This window comes from Danio rerio, chromosome 16 (genome assembly GCF_052040795.2).
Source record: "Danio rerio strain M-AB ecotype USA chromosome 16, GRCz13ab, whole genome shotgun sequence".
In the NCBI taxonomy this organism is placed as follows: domain Eukaryota; kingdom Metazoa; phylum Chordata; class Actinopteri; order Cypriniformes; family Danionidae; genus Danio; species Danio rerio.
The window spans coordinates 55,545,637-55,564,161 of NC_141036.1; the positions used below are offsets into that span (position 1 = coordinate 55,545,637).

Here is an 18,525-nt window from a genome sequence, read left to right on the forward strand (position 1 = left end):
TTACAATAAGGTTCATTAGTTAATGCATTTACTAACATGAACTAATCATGAACAACACATGCACAGCATTTATTAATCATAATTGAACATTTACTAACGCATTAATAACATCCAAGTCCATGCTTGTTAACATTAGTTAATGCACCGTGAGTTAACATGCACTAACAATGAACAACTGTATTTTCATGAACTAATGTTAACTAACATGAACAAATACAGTAGTGAATGTGTTGTTCATTGTTTGTTCATGTTAGTAAATGCATTAATTAACATTAACTAATAAACCTTATTGTAAAGTGTGACCGATTTACCTTCTATGTGTGATTTGATTAGACAGGAATCACAGGATTGATTTTCTAATCCCCATAGATAAGAAAAAATAAAGTAGTGACAGCAGGTTGGAGGAAAGTAGTGGAGTAAAAGTACCGATACAGCACTAAAAATTTACTCAAGGGAAAGTAAAAGTAGACATATTTAAAACTACTTAGTAAATTACTATTCCTGAGGAAAAACTACTCGATTACAGTAATTTGAGTATTTGTAATTTGTTATTTTACACCACTGGGTATAGGTTTTAGTAAAATGGTACTATTTGTTTTCTTTTATAGCATTTACATATTCTATAACATTTTTTTTTATTTCAACAACTTTCATTTTATTTTTTATTTCTTGTGATTAAAAACATGTTGTTCCACTAAATGCTGATTTCTTAAAAAGAAATTGTAATGTGTTGTCTAAAAAAATACTACAAATAGGTCTAAAATTATATTACTTTATTTTATATGCAAAAAAGCTTTGAAATGACGATGTGTTGGTTTTAAATCAGAAAAAAATGTGTCAGTAGTTTACAGAATAAATAAAAAATAAATGGTTTTAGGCAGCAGGGCGGCTCAGTGGTTAGCACTCTTGCCTCACAGCAAGAGGGTCGTTAGCTTGAGTCTCAACTGGGCCAACTGGCATTTCTGTGGGGAGTTTGCATGTTCTCCCCGTGTTGGCGTGGGTTTTCTCCGGGTGCTCCGGTTTCCCCCACAGTCCAAACACATGTGCTATAGGGGGATTGAATTTAAAAAATTGGCTGTAGTGTATGTCTGTGAATGTGTATGGGTGTTTCCCAGTACTGGGTTGCAGCCGGAAGGCAATCCGCTGTGTAAAAACATATACTGAATAAGTTGGCGGTTCATTCCACTGTGGCGACCCCTAATCAATAAAGGGACTTAAGCCGAAGGAAAATGAATGAATGAATAAATGATGTTTTACTCAAAAACTGTACATCCACAGAAACTGATAAGTTACAGTTTTTTGAATACTATATCATTCTTGGTAAAACCATAGACGAATCCTATGGTAAATAATACAACATAATACACGGCTAATACACCATTTAATAACATAAAAATTCATTTTAATTTTCACTTAGTACTCATTTTCACTTGATGCACTAAACTAAAACTGAAATAAAAAGTTCAAAAATTGTAGAGAAGCATTACATTAAAAAATAATTTTGTTTTCAAAATCTGAACACGAATATTATATATTAATAAAAGCCATAATATTATCTCAGTGATAGCCAAATAACATTCAGAGTCACAAAACGCTGCATCACATTTGCTTCATGAGTGAAAATAAATAAACTCATGCATTAAAGGAATCTGACTTTAAGTTTAATTAGCCTGCAATTCACCAAGAACGTTTCGAAAGCTCTCCACAGATACATCACCATCAGGATCTCTCATAGACGCCAGCCTCCAGGCCTCTTCAAACATCTCATCAGCAGTGTTCAGACCCACTTTCTGGAAAATCTGTGCAATCTGTGAGTAAAATGAAATATTCCATTGGTCAACATGTTGAAAACAAGACTCATTGTGCACACTAATAAAGTAATAAAGTAAAAATAACACTGTTAAAATGTAAATCACCAAGTACACCACATTAACATGACTTTAAAATCAGTTTATTAGCTGGTAATAAACTTAACATGTAAGAATTTGTGTCTTAACTTTTTTTTTTTTGTAACATATGTTATCATATTAAATAAATCACAAAAGGCTTTTATCTTCTTAAGATGCAGCATGTGGACTGCAGCACTTATAGTTCTGCTGCACAAAACATTTTTATAAGTCTTCTGGTTGAGTTTGTAGATCTTTTAAAGCATAATTGGGTTATGCTGCATGCCTGCAAACACACTCACTGATGTACTAAAACCCATTTAAAGGGACAGTTTACTCCAAAAAATTTTATTTACTCATCCTTCAATTGTTCCAAACCTATCTGAGCTACCAGCATTCTTCAAAATATCTTCATTTGTGTTCAACAGAAGAAACACACTTAAAGGTTTAAAACCATGAGGGAAAACAAATGATGAGGTTATTTTTAGATGAACTATCCCTTTAAATCGGCGACGCAGTGGCGCAGTAGGTAGTGCTGTCGCCTCACAGCAAGAAGGTCGCTGGGTTGCTGGTTCGAACCTCAGCTCAGTTGGTGTTTCTGTGTGGAGTTTGCATGTTCTCCCTCCCTTCGCGTGGGTTCCTCCGGGTGCTCCGGTTTCCCCACAGTCTAAAGATATGCGGTACAGGTGAATTGGTATAGGCTAAATTGTCTGTAGTCTATGAGTGTGTGTGTGAATCAGTGTTTGTGGATGCTTCCCAGAGATGGGTTGCGGCTGGAAGGGCATCCGCTGCGTAAAAACATGGTAGATAAGTTGACGGTTCATTCCGCTGTGGCGACCCCGGAATAATAAAGGGACTAAGCTGACAAGAAAACGAATGAATGAATGAATGAATGAACGAATGAATGAACGATCCCTTTAAATCAAAGTAACATGTCTGTTATCCAGAACTCACCTCCTCTTTGGTGCGAGGACTGAAAAACTCTTGTTCATGGACACCGTAGAGGGAATGTAGAGGAGGATGCAGCAAATCACGAGCCGTCGCTTGGTCTCCGTAGTTTGTCCTGTCGCTGATGCTTTTGATACGAGGAGCAGGAAGATCAGCCCGTATTGATGGCACTCCATATGTGTGATAATCTATGAGGGCAAGCAGCAAATCAGACACTTTCCTCCTGCCGTAGTGCTTCTTTAACCATGACATATTAATATCATAATCATGAAAAATATTTTAGAATGTGAATATATGATTTGTATTGTCAAACACGGCACAAAACTATTTACTAACTCAAAGATATTAATAATAATAATAATAATAATAATAATAATATAATAATAATAATAATTCACCCTTCTGTGATTTTCTCTCTTAAATATTTCCCAAATTATGTTTGACAGAGCTAGGAATTTTCACAGTATTTCCTATAATATTTTTTCTTCAAGAGAAAGTCTTATTTTGTGTTTTTTCAGCTGGAATAAAAGCAGTTTTTAATTTTTTAAAACCCATTTTAAGGTCAATATTATTAGCCCCCTTAGCACTTTTTTTTCAATAGTCTAAAGAACAAACCATCATTATACAATAACTTGCCTAATTACCCTAACCTGCTTAATTAACCTAGTTAAGCCTTTACATGTCACTTTAAGCTGAATACTATGTCTTAAAAATGTGCTGTCATCATGGCAAAGAGAAAATAAATCAGTTATTAGAAATTATTTATAAAAACTATTATGTTTAGAAATGTGTTGAAAAAAAAAACTCTTTCAGTAAAAGAGAAATTGGGGAAAAAATATGGAGGGCTAATAATTCAGGAGGGCTAATAGTGTTCAACAGTGTATAAACCCGCACACATATTTAATTGCATCTTAATCAAACAATTTTAGTATGTACTTTTTGTGGACATTTAAAAAATATATAAGGTTTGCATGCATTTTTTGCATTATATTACAAGCATCAAGTCTTTATGGCTCATAATATAATATATTGGAAATATGGAGTCAAAAAAAAACAATATAATTCAGAAGCTCAAATTTGGTGCAAATAAATATTTTTTAAGTAAATTTTTTTTATTAAATCTTAATATCTTGATATCTTTCTATAACTATAGATAAAGTTCATATGCATTTCAGTAGTTACTCAACCTATGATACTTCTTAGTAAGACATTTAAATGCTGATAAAAAGCCTCGTTGTACCATCACTGCAATATCTTTAAAAACATAGTCTCTCAAGTTTATATAACATTAATAAATATTCCAATATTTGTTTTGTTTTTAAAATAATTTACAATCTTTCTGCTCCATCTTTAAAAAAAAATGTAAATCCCAAATCAGAGAAAACATCGCGAGTGATGGTAAGACGGGAATGTATTGTCCCTAGACGTAAGACCTCTTTTGGTCAATCCTCTTTTATTTATAAAGCCTCAAATCTATGGAATTCTCTCCCAACAGAAATAATCACATGTACAAATTATAAGATGCTTTCACGCCTGACTAGGAGGTGGTTTTTGTCAAATCAAATTTGTGTACACTGAGTGAGATGTTTTTGAGTTGTCAGTGTTTTAGTTTATATGCGATTATGCCTCAATGTTTTAAACTGACTTTTTAATTAATTGGATATTATTGTTTTAATTTTAACCTGTCCAGAGACTGCGGGTGGATATTAGCAATCCTGCTACAACCTGGCACAATGCATCTTTCCTCTTCGAGGTTAATGTAATCTTTGTGCATTGTCCCTGTTAAATAAATCAATTAATTAAGTCATACATTCATTCATTTATTCTTAATCTTTGTTGTGGGGACAAAACATAAAATGCAATTCAATGCAATGATGAATTGTCAAGAGTTCACACTTAGCTGATGATTGATTATAAGCAAGTTTGGCATGCTGTCCTAGGAGAGAGCCCTGAGCTCAAAAGGTCCTTGAGCCCTGGGTTCCCTCCCGTTTGCAGGGCGAGAGGGGAGCCTTGAGCTCAGGTAGATCTCTACAACGCCCCCCTTGATTAAAACTGATGACTAAATTGAATGCAATGAAAAGATATGCTGCAGGGTGAAAAATTAAGTGCAGTGCAAATTTTAGATTGATCAATTCTCTTGTTGTGCATTTTTTTGGAATGTGGGAGGAAACCGGAGGAACCGGGAAAACCCACGTGAGCAACAGTGCTAATTACTGGGCCACCGTGCCGACATATGGAGGGAAAGGTAAAGAGGTAGGAGTGGAAGGGAGGATTCTTCAAATCGAAGATGGCTGTAGTGAAAAACCCTGGCTCTTTATAGTGGGTTAGGAATGGCCTGATTGGTGGATCATGCATGCTAATGCAGAACCAGCCGTGTTCAATCATAATCACGAGATCCTCTCGAAATTAGTTTATGAATAAACTTCACCAAGATTTTCAAAGCCATATCGACCATATTTAATAATTATTTTTAAAAAATATGTAAGGGATAGTTTTAGAATATAAATCTATCTTGTATGTCATTGTTAACAATGTAAAAGTTATTTTATGGTTACTTCATAAAAAATGTAAATAAATCAAAATTTCACAGCAAAAAAGGCACTAGAAGGCTGATGATTTTGCATTTTAAAAAACTATCAATCTGAGCATGTAGAAGTTTGTTTAAAGAGATTCAGATGAGACTCACTGGACGTGGAAAGACCGCCAACAACAGCATTGATAAGAGAATTAGAGGTAATGAAGTCGCTCTGCGCGGTTCTCGGTCTTGACAGGGTTTTGGGTGTCTTTTTGGTGCTTCCCTCTTCAACAGGCTCCAAATCTTCGGGTTTAACCAGAGGTTTTACAGTGCTGGATTCCGGCAGGTGTGTTCGGTGCATGTTGGCTGGAGCCGTCCATGCCACTCGCTCTACACCAAATAAACCATAAGTAAAGTCATCATGCTGATAAACTTAATTTAAAAAAAAATGCAGCCATACACAATTATTTTAAATACACATGACCTGTAATGTTAAAAGAAATAACTTTTTTAAAAGGGTGGGATCAACCTGTCACTCAAATAAGTTTCACCAATAGCAAATCACCACCTTCCAACTATCTCATTTTTGTCCAATTCCCATGCACAAGCCCCGCCCAACATTTGTTTTCTTTCAATAACTGTTTCAGTCAGATGCGTCAAAGATGGAAAAAAAAACACAATTTCCATTTTATGCTGGTTTAACATGACAATTTGTTGTTGTTGTTTTTTTTCTTTTTAGAGCATCTGAGAACTGATATCATACAATCTGTAAACAAAACACATCTCAAGAACTGGTGTATATCACACCAGACATATGATCATGCCATCTTGATGATTTTTATGTTTAAACATTGTTTTGTCTATAGCCTCCTGAGACCCAAAGCATTTTTTTTTCTTTTTCCTGTGATTTCCTACATACTTTGGGTTAAAAAAAAAGAGTTATTAGATTTTGTTTTTATTTTTAGTTGTACAGCAGGTCCACTGTAGTGGACCACAGGACCATTTTAGTTCGAAACGACCGCCACTCAGACAACAAAACTGTACAGGATGGCTGTAACGTGATATAAATCCAATATTAATGTAACAAAAAGCCATTTTTTCCTTTTTGTATTGAAATTGCAGTTTAGTCTGAGAGCCGAACTCATTAAAAAAAAAAAGAAGTGATGTTAATCCAAAACAAATTTAACATAAAAGTGATTTAAAACTGATTGTCATTCTCTAATTGTCAGTCTCTAATTCAGAGTCTCCCTCAGCTATCTAATAAAGAATTCTCTCTGCTTCAGTTCTGGCCCCTACAACATGCAGTCAATTGCATTAAGATGGTCCTGGTGTCCACTATAATGGACATTTTAAAAAAGGATGATATTTTGAAATACAAACAAGCTAACAGCTTTGAAAGCTAAATGTATTGTTCCTGACACTTTATTAAGGAAATATATGTAATAATAATAGTCAAAAAAACATTTCAAAAACTCAACTTCACATGCCTCTCTCCTTCCCATAAAATGTGCTTTTTGTATGTCGGCCATTTTGGATGCAGTGTAAGAAGTGGTTCCTAGCATGTCAGTCAAATGACATATCACTCGAAAGCCCAGGATGTCCTCTGAACAATCCAAAAGGACTTAACAGAGTAGCTCAAAAAATTCAAAGAAAATTCATGAAAACGCAATGTCCACTAAAGGACACAAGTCAATGGGCGAGGTCTCAGGAGGATATACACTATATTTATCAGGATAGCTACAGTATGTATATTCTGTTGCTCTTTTATAACTGCGTTGTTTAATGTATAATTTTTGTATTGTTATTAGATATTACAATCTGTCCAGGCACAAAAAAATGAAAATGACATTTTTTGGCAATTTTCACTGTCCTTGCAAATTATACTAATAATTAAACAAAAAATAAATAAAATTTAAATACTGCTAAGAAAAAGAAAAAATTGTTTTTTCCTGGATTAACGCATCTCTGCTGATTTAGTTTTTTGCAGTAGAGCAATTGTATAAAAAGCAATTGTTTATTGTATACAATAACTTTAAAAAGCCTTTATTTGTTTATATTTACCTGTAGACAACACAATACCAATGTTTTCACTTCAGAAGAGTTAAATCAATCTTTAGCGGAAAAACCCTCTCATGAAAGTGCGCAGCATACTGACATCGAGGAGAAAATACTGTTGAATCAAGTCATTATTTTTGTTTTACAGTATGCATGTATGGAGGATGAGGGAGCTCTCAGATTCCACCTAAAATATCTTTAATTGTATTCTAAAGACAAATTAAGTTCTCGGGGGTTTGAAGAGACACGAGGGTGAGTAAATATTCAATTGAGTTCAAGTTTACTTGTATAGCACTTTTCACAATAAATGCTCCAAATCAGCTTCACAAAAAAAGCCCATAATCACATTTCAGCCAAAATCAGAAAAGTTAAGGAGTTATGTGTATAGCTCAGACAGTATATAAACATAGTAAACCTGCAGTTATACAGTATACAAGACAGACCCCTTCGTTTTTCGCTGAATCAAATGCAGAAATTAACAAAAAGGGTCGCAATTTGATTGCAATCCAGAAAAATTCTTGCAAAATAAATCGCAAAACATGAAGAAAAAAAAGTCTCATAAAAAATACAATTCCAAATCATATAATGAAATTATATTCATTTCGCTTTGTAATTAATTGTTTTACATGACTTATGGACTTATAGCATGTGCAGAGCATGTGATGTATTTGAGTGTCTCTCCAAAAATGACATCTCACCTGTGCCCTCACAATCCATACGGGGGAGGGATTGTTTTGCAGCCTGTGCAGTAAGCAGGCGCGGATGAAGCATGGGTGATTTACATGTGAAGTCAGTGCAAAGATGCAATTAGGCATCCTGTGCTGCAAATCGAGTGAATAACAAGGTGCAAATTGGACGCTTTGTGTGTTTGACGCGCTTCAGACTGCAAAAGAAAGTGGGAGCAACCATCTAACAAACGGAGCAACGGAACAGACAGAAAAGCAAGCAGCTCAATGATGAAGACTGATTCAAGGATGATGGCTGCTGGACGTGTACAGCTGGTGTTGTGATGTCCGTCAAATTGATAAATTATTTTCTTTAACTCTTTCCCTGCAGTTAACGAGAGAAAATGCTTCACTGCCATTTACGAGTTTTACGGCAATCCGTGTTTTAGGTGTATTATGGTAGGGTAAGTACTCAGGCATGTCCTGAGTGAGGTACATGATGTCAGATCCTTCGCGGAGTGAAATCTGAGATGAAGTAGTAGGCTACCTAATAAGATATATAATAATATATTATATTTATATTATTTTATATATATTATATATTATTATAAAAATTGCTAAATTATCCTCAAATTTTTGGTAATTACCACCACAAAATCTGTTATTTTTATTAAAAAGAAATAGGTGACAAGAACAAATCGTGAAAAACTAGGGGGTCTGTATAGCGTCCTTCCAAGAAGGTGAGGTCTATGAGTATGTATGACACATGTTCAATGACGTTTATTAAGTGTTTGTTGTCCTCGAAGTTCTACTATAACAACATAATTTTAATTTCTGAGTGAACTAACTCTTTACAGCCAGTTCACACCACTTTAAAAGATGGTAACAAAGCAGACAATAATAACTACAGCACATAATTTCTCAAACATTCATCAAGTGAACAAGCTGAAAAAAGTTGAAAGCCTCCAACAGACACAAACTTCGACCAACTTGGAACACAAATTTCGACAAAATGTCTGTTGCCATCTGTCAGTGTCTGTTGGTAGGCAGTAGTGTAAAATTCACCTCCAGTGAGAATATCCTGCTCCATCCTGCTGATCGGCATTTTGTCTTTCCAGTTGAGAAAATTGGAAAACTCCACAAAGTCGATGAGCCCGTCTTTATGAACATCACAGTAATCCATGAGCTCATCCAGCAGCGGGTCACTGATGATCATGTTAAACTGGTGGCACGCTTCTCTGAGATCCTCCTTATCGATCTTTCCTAGACCTTTCTGTGGCCATATTCAAATAAAAAGGCAAACATCAAAACCATGTTGCAAAACAGTGTGTTATAATGCTCTTTTTTTGTTAGAAAGTACATTCTATTTAGTTTAAAGATCCAGTGAAGGGCTTGGAAATATGCACTTTTATTCAGTATTTGATGTAAAGTCAACTGAAAAATGAAGAGAGGGTGGGACATAGTGTAGCTCCTCCCAGTTGTGGCTAGAAGAGCATTCGCTGTGTAAAACATATGCTACTGTAGATAAGTGGTGACCCCTGACAAATCAGGGACTAAGCCGAACGAAAATTAATTAATGATTTTTTTTAAATTATGTACTCTTATTTTGCTTTTTATAAGTAACAATACAGAACAACTAAGCAACAAAGAACTGCTTCAAACCTTGTCGTAGTATCTGAACGCTTCCAGTAATGAGCTGAATTTCTGGTAGTTGGACTTCTTGAGGTGCTGGCGGACGGCGCTAACTAGTGCTCGCTGCCGCTCTTTACCTTTCAAATATTCGCCAGGTGGAGTTTGATAGAGAAGGTCGACAGCGCCTGAAAAAAAACAAAAAAACAGGAAGATTCTTGCTAAATTTATCAAAAGCATAAACAAACATGTTTAGCATGTTTAATTTTCGGCTTTATTTATTATATTTGTGGTTATTTCTTATGGTTATTTCATGGCAAGATTAATATACAGTTCATCCAGAAAGTCTTCATAGAGTTTCGCTTTTTCCACATTTTTTATGTATCAGCCTTATTCCGAAATGGAGTAAATTAATTTATTTTCTTAAAATTCTACACACAATCCCCCATAATGACAATGTGAAAAAAGAGTTTTTAAAATTGTTGCGGCGACATGGTGGCGCAGTAGGTAGTGCTGTCGCCTCACAGCAAGAACGTCGCTGGTTCGAGCCTTGGCTGGGTCAGTTGGCGTTTCTGTGTAGAGTTTGCAAGTTCTCTCTGCGTTCGTGTGGGTTTCCTCCGGGTGCTCCGGTTTCCCCCACAGGCCAAAGACGTGGTATAGGTGAATTGGGCAGGCTAAATTGTCCGTAGAGTACGTGTGTGAGTGAGTGTGTATGGATGTTTCCCAGAGATGGGTTGCAGCTGGAAGGGCATGCACTGTTTAGAACATGTGCTGGATAAGTAGGTGGTTCATTCTGCTGTGGCGACCCCAGATTAATAAAATCTGGGGTCGCCACATGTGAAAAAGGACAACCCGAAAAGAAAATGAAAGAATGAATGAATAAAACTGTTTTAAATTTATTGCAGATAAAAAAGCTAAAACATCACATGTACAGAAGTATTGACAGCCTTTGCAGTGAAGCTCTAAACTGAGCTTGGGTACTTTCTGTTTCCACTGATCCTTCTTGAGATGTTTCAGCAGCTTCAGCAGGAGTTCACCTGTGGTAAATTCATTTGATTGGACATTTGGATTTGAAAAGGCATACACCTACCTCTATAAGCTCCCAGTGCATGTCAAGACACAAACCAAGCATGAAGACAAGTGAATTGTCTGTAGAACCTCAGACTGGGGCGACGGTTCATCTTCCAGCAGGACAATGACCCAAAGCACACTGCCAAAATATCAATGGAGTGGCTTCACAACAACTCTGTGAATGTCCTTGAGTGGCCCAGCCAGAGCCCAGATCTAAATCCTATTGAACATCTCGGGAGAGATCTGAAAATAGCTGAACACCGTCGCTTCCCATCCAACCTGATAGAGCTTGAGAGGTACTGCAATGAGGAATGAGCAAAAATTCCCAAAGACGGGTGTGCCAAGCTTGTGGCATCATATTCAAAAAGACTTGAGGCTGTAATTGCTGCCAAAGGTGCATCAACAAAGTATTCAGCAAAGGCGGTAATACTGATGTACAGGTGATTTTTCAGGTTTTTATTTGTAATAAATTTGCAAAAATTTTAAAAACTTTTTTTTTTCACATTGTCATTATGGGGGATTGTGTGTAGAATTGAGTAAATAGATGAATTTAATCCATTTTGGAATAACGCTGTAACATAAAAAATGTGGAAAAATTAAGCGCTATCAATACAAACCGGATGAACTAAAGATGAAAAACTAGTGCAGGGCAAGAATTAATTGTGACTAATTGAATCCAAAATAAAAGTTTGTTTTTACATAATATATCTATGTATTATTTTGTTTATATTAATATATTTGTATTATTTATGTTATTATATTAATATTAGATTATATTTATTATAATATTTACTTATTTTTCTTTATTTATTCATTAATTTATTTATCTATATGTGATATCAACAAAACTATACAAAACTATTTTGTCAGATAGGCATTTAAAATATACAAGTTAAATCATATACACATATTTTATATCTAAATATAAATGAAACAATTTTCAAATATATGCATGACTGTGTGTATTTATATTTATATAATACATATACACAGTACACCTAATTTATGTCAAAACTAACTTTTATTTTGGATGTGATTAATCGTGATTATTTTTTGCACATTATTAATAAAAACATTGCGTAATAATAACAACTTCATAATTCAAAAAGAGATTATACAAATATAGACAAAACAAACAAATAATTAAATAGCAAACAAACAATAAATAAATAAATAAATAAATAAATAAATAAATAAATAAATAAATAAATAAATAAATAAATAAATAAATAAATAAATAAATAATTAAAGATATTGCAGATGGTTTTAAAAAGTTTTTTTTGTGAGATTCATGCCCTGATTACAGGAATGTCCAAGTTTAAACTTCACAACAATGCTTTTCACACTAAGAAAGAATAAACCATGCATTCCCAACAATACTGGTTGCTAATTTATTTCTGACATATCAAACTCAGAATGTGACAGACTATTCAAATTACCAAAGCTGTCAGGTTTCATCAAGACTCCAAATGTGTGATCACTGGGAACGTTTAATGTCTCCGCAATTCTATAAATTAATGCACAGACAGAAAGATGATTTGCACAATGGCAGAAACTGTGAAAATGTCATTAGTATTTAACAAAAAAAAATTCTCTTAATCATGACTTACGGATCATGAACTTTGCCTATTTGTGGATGAGGCTTCTCTCTGAAGTCGTCGCAGCGTTTCGGAACTAATTTTGCGCTGTTGTGCCTTAAGACATGAAGATTAATTAATTGCTCATTTCTGATAATGTTGTCATTCATGTCGCTATATTAGTTTGTCATTAAAAGCTTATTTAGACCATTTTAAAGGAAATCCGAGTTGTCATTATAAGCTGAATATTGAAAATGACAGACATTTATAACAGCTGTCAAGATAAAGAACATGTTGACCCTATAACCTTTCTGGAGGAATGATTATATGACAAAATATATTAATTTAACAAGTAATCTCTGATTTCCTTTACCATTGTACTGAGATTGGCAGTGGTGTGTGCATAACAATATTTAATAAAATTAACATAAAAAGGCTATTCATATAAACACACACACAAACAGACTTTACTAAGTTTAAAATAATATAGAAATAACTAAATATTCTTTATTTTTACCTTTAAATCATAATTTGTAAATAATTTGTGTGTGTGTGTGTATATATATATATATATATATATATATATATATATATATATATATATATATATATATATATGTACTACAATAATAACAATAATATACAATAAACAATAATATTATTATTATTATTATTATTTTTATTTTTATTATTTTTGCTCCATATTGACATGATAGTATCAAGCAGTTGCTGCAGATTTGTCCGCTGCATATCCAGACTCATCAACGTTTTACCAATCTTCTATTGTCCAATTCAGTTTCCTGTGGCACCCGGTGTGGCTGCTGTAGCCCATCCACCTCAAGGTTGTACATGGTGTGTGTTCAGAGATGCTCTTCTGCAGACCTCGGATGTAACTAGTGTGTATTTGAATTACTGTTGCCTTTCTATCAGCTGGAACCAGCCTGGCCATTCTCCTCTAACCTCTGGCATCAATAAAGCATTTGCGCCCACAGAACTGCCGCTCACTGGATATTTTCTCTTTTTCTGATCATTCTCTGTAAACCCTAGAGATGACTGTGTGTGAAAATCCCAGTAGATCAGCAGTTTCTGAAATACTCAGACAAGCGTGTCTGACATCAACCATGCCATGTTCAAAAACTGCAGCAGATTGTCCTGAGATGGCTAAAAGCCTAAATGCATTGAGAATGCTCTCATGTAATTGGCTGGTTAGAAATTACCATTAACAAATGTGTGTGTGTGTGTTTGTGTGTGTGTTTGTGTGTGTGTGTGTGTGTGTGTGTGTGTGTGTGTGTGTGTGTGTGTGTGTGTGTGTGTGTGTGTGTGTGTGTGTGTAATAAATAAACGCAAACCGATTTATGAATAACAAAAAATATATATAAATAACAAAATATTACTCTATTTTTATCTTTAGAATAAAACTTTTAATCTTATTATATTTATAATCTCACTATTTATAAATTAAATTTATATAAAAAAAAACAGAAAAAAGATGTTTGCATCTGAACATTTTATATAATGTCATAATTTTGTAATGGTGTTTTCGGATGTTGTGTAAGTTATGTTTTGTTTTGTCTAATGGTGTTAATAATATGTGATTGTGATTAATTGTGGGACCCCCTTGAAAATAAGATGTTACGTCTCAAGGGGTTTATCCCAATGAATAAATATCAAACATGTCTAAATAAAATATCATATTTAATTTTTTTATGTTCACAATTACCTATTTAAAATGCAAATGGAGTTTTAAAAAAGTCAAACAAAGGTTTTTATGGAAAATTAAATGGAAAAAAAGAGATTGCTGGTGTCTATCAAAATTATTTCAATAAATACTTTTAAAATTACATCTTAAACTAAAAGCATTCAAATAAAGGTGTGTGTGTGTGTGTGTGTGTGTGTGTGTGTGTGTGTGTGTGTGTGTGTGTGTGTGTGTGTGTGTGTGTGTGTGTGTGTGTGTGTGTGTGTGTGTGTGTGTGTGTGTGTGTGTGTGTGTGTGTGTGTGTTTCTATGCACTTACATTAGTGAGTCACAGGGCCAGTGAAGACATTTAGAGATGTTTCTACCATCATTATAATGAGGTGTAGGAACACCAAACCTACTTTCTCTTGCATAGTGACTCCAATTGTACTTCCTGTCCACATGCTCTCCTGCAACAACAAAAACTCAATGCATTTTTCGGAAGCAATGCCAGATTTTCCACGGAAGAAAAATCCTGCAAGCCAACTAAAATGCTAAATTATTAATGGTTCAACCGAAAACTGACCTACAAAGTAAGAGCCGTGTGAGCGAATGTAGAGCTGATGTCCCTCGCCTGCTTCTCTCTTCACCTCATCTGCAGTTTTGGGTGGATTGATGACTTCACCTCCATTAGAAACTGCGTTTAAAAGAAATCACCCACACTCTATTAAACAGCTTCCTTTGAATTATTCATAACCACACAAGTGAGGTTTTCACTATTACTCTTACAACAGAGTGTTGTGACACCAAAAGTAGTTTTCTCGGGGTTAAGCCAGCTTGGTAAACCAGGGCCTTGAACTTGTGACCTCCCGAGAGGAGCTTTCTGATTGGTGGCATGACTGATTTCTTGTAGCTGACGCAGCCTCTCCTGGAAGCGTGTTTTTGGTGCAGGGTTGATTACTGAGCCAGCCTAAAATAATGCAGTGTACAAAGAAAAATCAGAAAGAACATTAATATTACATAATACCATTACTATTAATAATGCATAATATTATTATCTCAAAAATACTCAACACTCTCAATGGCCACTTCAAATTGCATTCATTTGTTTTTCATATGACTTCATCCAAAGCAAATTACAAATAAGAACAACAGAAGGAATCAAAACACAGCAAAAATATATAAATAATATGATAATTAATTCTTAAACAATCTGATAAATGACAATATATGCTCATTTAGAATGACATATAAGGTCATGTCTGTAATTTCACTTGTACACAAATATTTTATATATGCAACTTTATATATATATATATATATATATATATATATATATATATATATATATATATATATATATATATATATATATATATATATATATATATATATACACACACACACACACACACACACACACATTGCAAAATTATTACAAATGACAAAGACGTACATATGTTCAAATGCATTAGCTCAGCGATGCCCCTGGAGGGCCGGTGTCCTGCATAGTTTAGCTCCAACTTCTTTCAACACACCTGCATGGAAGTTTCAAGTATACCTAGACAGAGCTTGATTAGCTGGTTCAGGTGTGTTTAATTGGGGTTGGAACTAAAATATGTAGGACATCGGCCCTCCAGGAGCGAATCTGGGCACCCCTGCATTAGCTCTATGTAACAGATTCCTACTTATTATTCTAAAGCAGTACACAATATATAAATAAATATAAATAATATATACATTCAAATGTAAATAAATTAACATATAAATACATAAATTGTAAAGAGAGAATTTTTATTGTTGAAATGCAGATCAGAAATAGAACAAAAAAGTTAAAAAGATCAAAGTAATTTCATATGAATATATCTACATATGAAGAACACAGAATATGTTTTTTATGTAAAGAGACAACAGAAAAATTGAGAAGTAATGAGGGGAACAGAGCATTATTATTATTATTATTATTATTATTATTATTATCATCATTATTATTATTATTATTATTATTATTATTATTATTATTATTATTATATTGTTTATTTTCCCAGTGATGGGTTGCAGCAGGAAGGGCATCCGCTGCGTAAAAACGTGTTGGATAAGTAAGCAGTTCATTCCTCTGTGGCAACCCCAGATTAATAAAGGAACTAAGCCAAAAAGAAAACGAATGAATGAATGATTATTGTTATATTATATTTTATGTTTTTCATAAGGCAAACCTTGCAAATACTGATTTAAACCCTGCTTTCCCTTCATAGGGGGCTTGTTTGGTGCTATTTTGTTGTTGTTGTTAACAGACTCTTAGGGCCTACTCACATGGTGTGACTTAGAGGGTTTGAGGGGGATTGACCCCCCTAATTAACACTTGATCCTCCCACGAAGGACATCAAAACAACATGTATCCCCCAGCTCTTATTGAGAAATAATTTGCTCTGCTTTGTATTTCAAATAATAATGTTAATAATTGAAATTAATATACAAAATAAATAGGGGTGGAGCAGTGGGTAGCGCTGTTGCCTCACAGCAAGAAGGTTGCTGGTTCGCTGAGTCAGTGGCATTTCTCCCATTTCATGGGGTTTTACATGTTCTCCCTGTGTTGGCGTGGGTTTCCTCCGGATGCTCTGGTTTCCCCCACAAGTCCAACCACATGCGATATAGGAGAACTGGGTAAGCTAAATTGACTGTAGTGTATAAATGGGAGTGAGAGTGTATGGATGTTTCCCAGTGCTGGGTTGCAGTTGGAAGAACACCCACAGCGTAAAACATATGCTGAATAAGTTGGCAGTTCATTCCGCTGTGGCGGCCCCTGATTAATAAAGGGACTGAGCCGAAAACAAAATTAATGAATGAATTAATAAAAATAATAATTAATAATATAAATATACATTCGACCACTATAATGATTCATACCACATAATTGCGCCAATCAGTCTCATCTTATCTCATCCAATGGTCTGAAACCGGCAGATCTAGAGCACCGATAGACAACTTAACTTTACAAGACTAAAAGTAAATTCACGTCAAGTTACATAGTTTGACTTACAGTAACCTCAGAAGTGTCTAATCGGATACTAGGTCAGAATACACACAATATCCCACAAAACACTGAACACTTAAATACGTTTTATTAATAAAGTAGATGTAGTTAAACAAATACATATATTTGATTCACTGAAGTGTGTAATGTTATTACAAAAACTAACATTACCGAAAAAGTTGACCCCCCTGATCGTCATGTATAATTCGCACCCTGCTTAGCCTTGTGAGATTCACAAAAAAAAAAATTATAATAATAATAAAATAAAAAAAAAAATTACAAAGACTTGAATATCAAGTAACGGGAACATGCACTTACTGTACAACATGGGTCACCAACCTTTATGAAACTGAGAGCTACTTCTTGGGTACAGATTGCTACCAGTTTGATAAACACTTCTCAAATAACAAATTTGCTCAATTTACTTGTAATTACACTTTATGTTTTTGGTAATAATTAATAATATTCATCCATGTGAAGACACTGATCATGTTAATGATTCTCACAAAAGTTATCAACAATGATTTAACAGGGTAGGAAATACCCTGTATTTAATGTTTCAATGTGCAACACTTTATTTTTATATATCTCTGCAAATATTTACATTTTAAATGATTCTTCTATATTAGATGAAGCTTACTGGTGAGTGGCGCTATGGTGAGCTATTTTTAGAACAGGCCTGCGGGCAACATATGAGATCCTCGCGGGCTACCTGGTGCCCGCGGGCACCATGTTGGTGACACCTGCTGTACAACTACTAAAAGGATTTTGAGATAATGTCTTCTTACATTAATGGACGATATAGTGTTCACGCCATGAACTAGAGTGGTGGCGATGTCAGGGTCATTTGCTCTTCCATGAAAGACCCGAACTGACCCAACAGGAGGCCGCAAAGAATGAACAAACTTTCTAACCATTGGTGGAGTTACAGTCTGTAAAACAAATAAATGAATGGAATACATGTACAGAAACGTTTAGTGTTGATAATAACAACATTATAACAAAGAAAATGTTATATTTTAAAACGAACATATGAAAACACGATGGTTACAATGAATAACCCACCCTTGGTGTAATTTCTTGCAGACAAGACTTAGTTCTGTCACCTATTGGAATGAGCTTTCCAGCCTTTAAGTGAAAAAAACAACAACAGGGCATTACTTAATATTTCGAGAAATGTGTATAAAGATCAAAACTTTTAAAAAACATTAGTCATACCGCACGGATGGATGGAAACGCGTCTCTGCGTCTCCGGGTGGACGAATTCCGCTCAATGACACTCATGCCGGCACTTATTTACAACTCTATGTCTAAAACCTCACAAAAACAAACACACCGCAGACAGACAGTGTTTGTTTACGTTCCGTTACCTGACAACGCGCTGGAGGAAACTCAGCGTCACAGTACTTATAATGAAGCCGTCAGACGTCCTGTCAGAATACAAGTCTAAAAACAATTTACCATATAAACA

General features: G+C 34.5%; 1 protein-coding gene across 2 annotated transcripts; it reads right to left on the minus strand.

Moving 5' to 3' along the window:
- Positions 1–1,380: 1,380 nt before the first annotated feature.
- Positions 1,381–18,437, minus strand: efhb (EF-hand domain family, member B). 2 transcript variants are annotated; one of them, NM_001201489.1, is made up of 13 exons: positions 18,273–18,419; positions 18,120–18,182; positions 17,843–17,986; positions 14,810–14,990; positions 14,607–14,717; positions 14,361–14,490; positions 12,380–12,463; positions 12,209–12,276; positions 9,732–9,886; positions 9,135–9,342; positions 5,521–5,739; positions 2,841–3,022; positions 1,640–1,808 (listed from the first exon to the last, which is right to left on the minus strand). In NM_001201489.1, the coding sequence occupies exons 1-13, from the start codon at positions 18,336–18,338 to the stop codon at positions 1,662–1,664; spliced, it is 1,758 nt and encodes a 585-aa protein (NP_001188418.1). In that variant the 5' UTR covers positions 18,339–18,419; the 3' UTR covers positions 1,640–1,661. The 2 variants fall into 2 exon arrangements, with proteins under 2 accessions (XP_087142272.1, NP_001188418.1); XM_087286146.1 differs by lacking the exon at positions 17,843–17,986 and having other exon boundaries at positions 1,381–1,808; positions 18,273–18,437.
- Between the last annotated feature and the right edge of the window lie 88 nt (positions 18,438–18,525).

Coding starts and splice junctions, on each gene's coding strand:
- efhb (NM_001201489.1), bottom strand. CDS start 18,338: ATGAGTGTCATTGAGCGGAATTCGTCCACCCGGAGACGCAGAGACGCG. Junction 17,987..18,119: donor TGCAAGAAATTACACCAAGG/GTGGGTTATTCA, acceptor TTTGTTTTACAG/ACTGTAACTCCACCAATGGT. Junction 12,277..12,379: donor ATAGGCAAAGTTCATGATCC/GTAAGTCATGAT, acceptor ATTAATTTATAG/AATTGCGGAGACATTAAACG.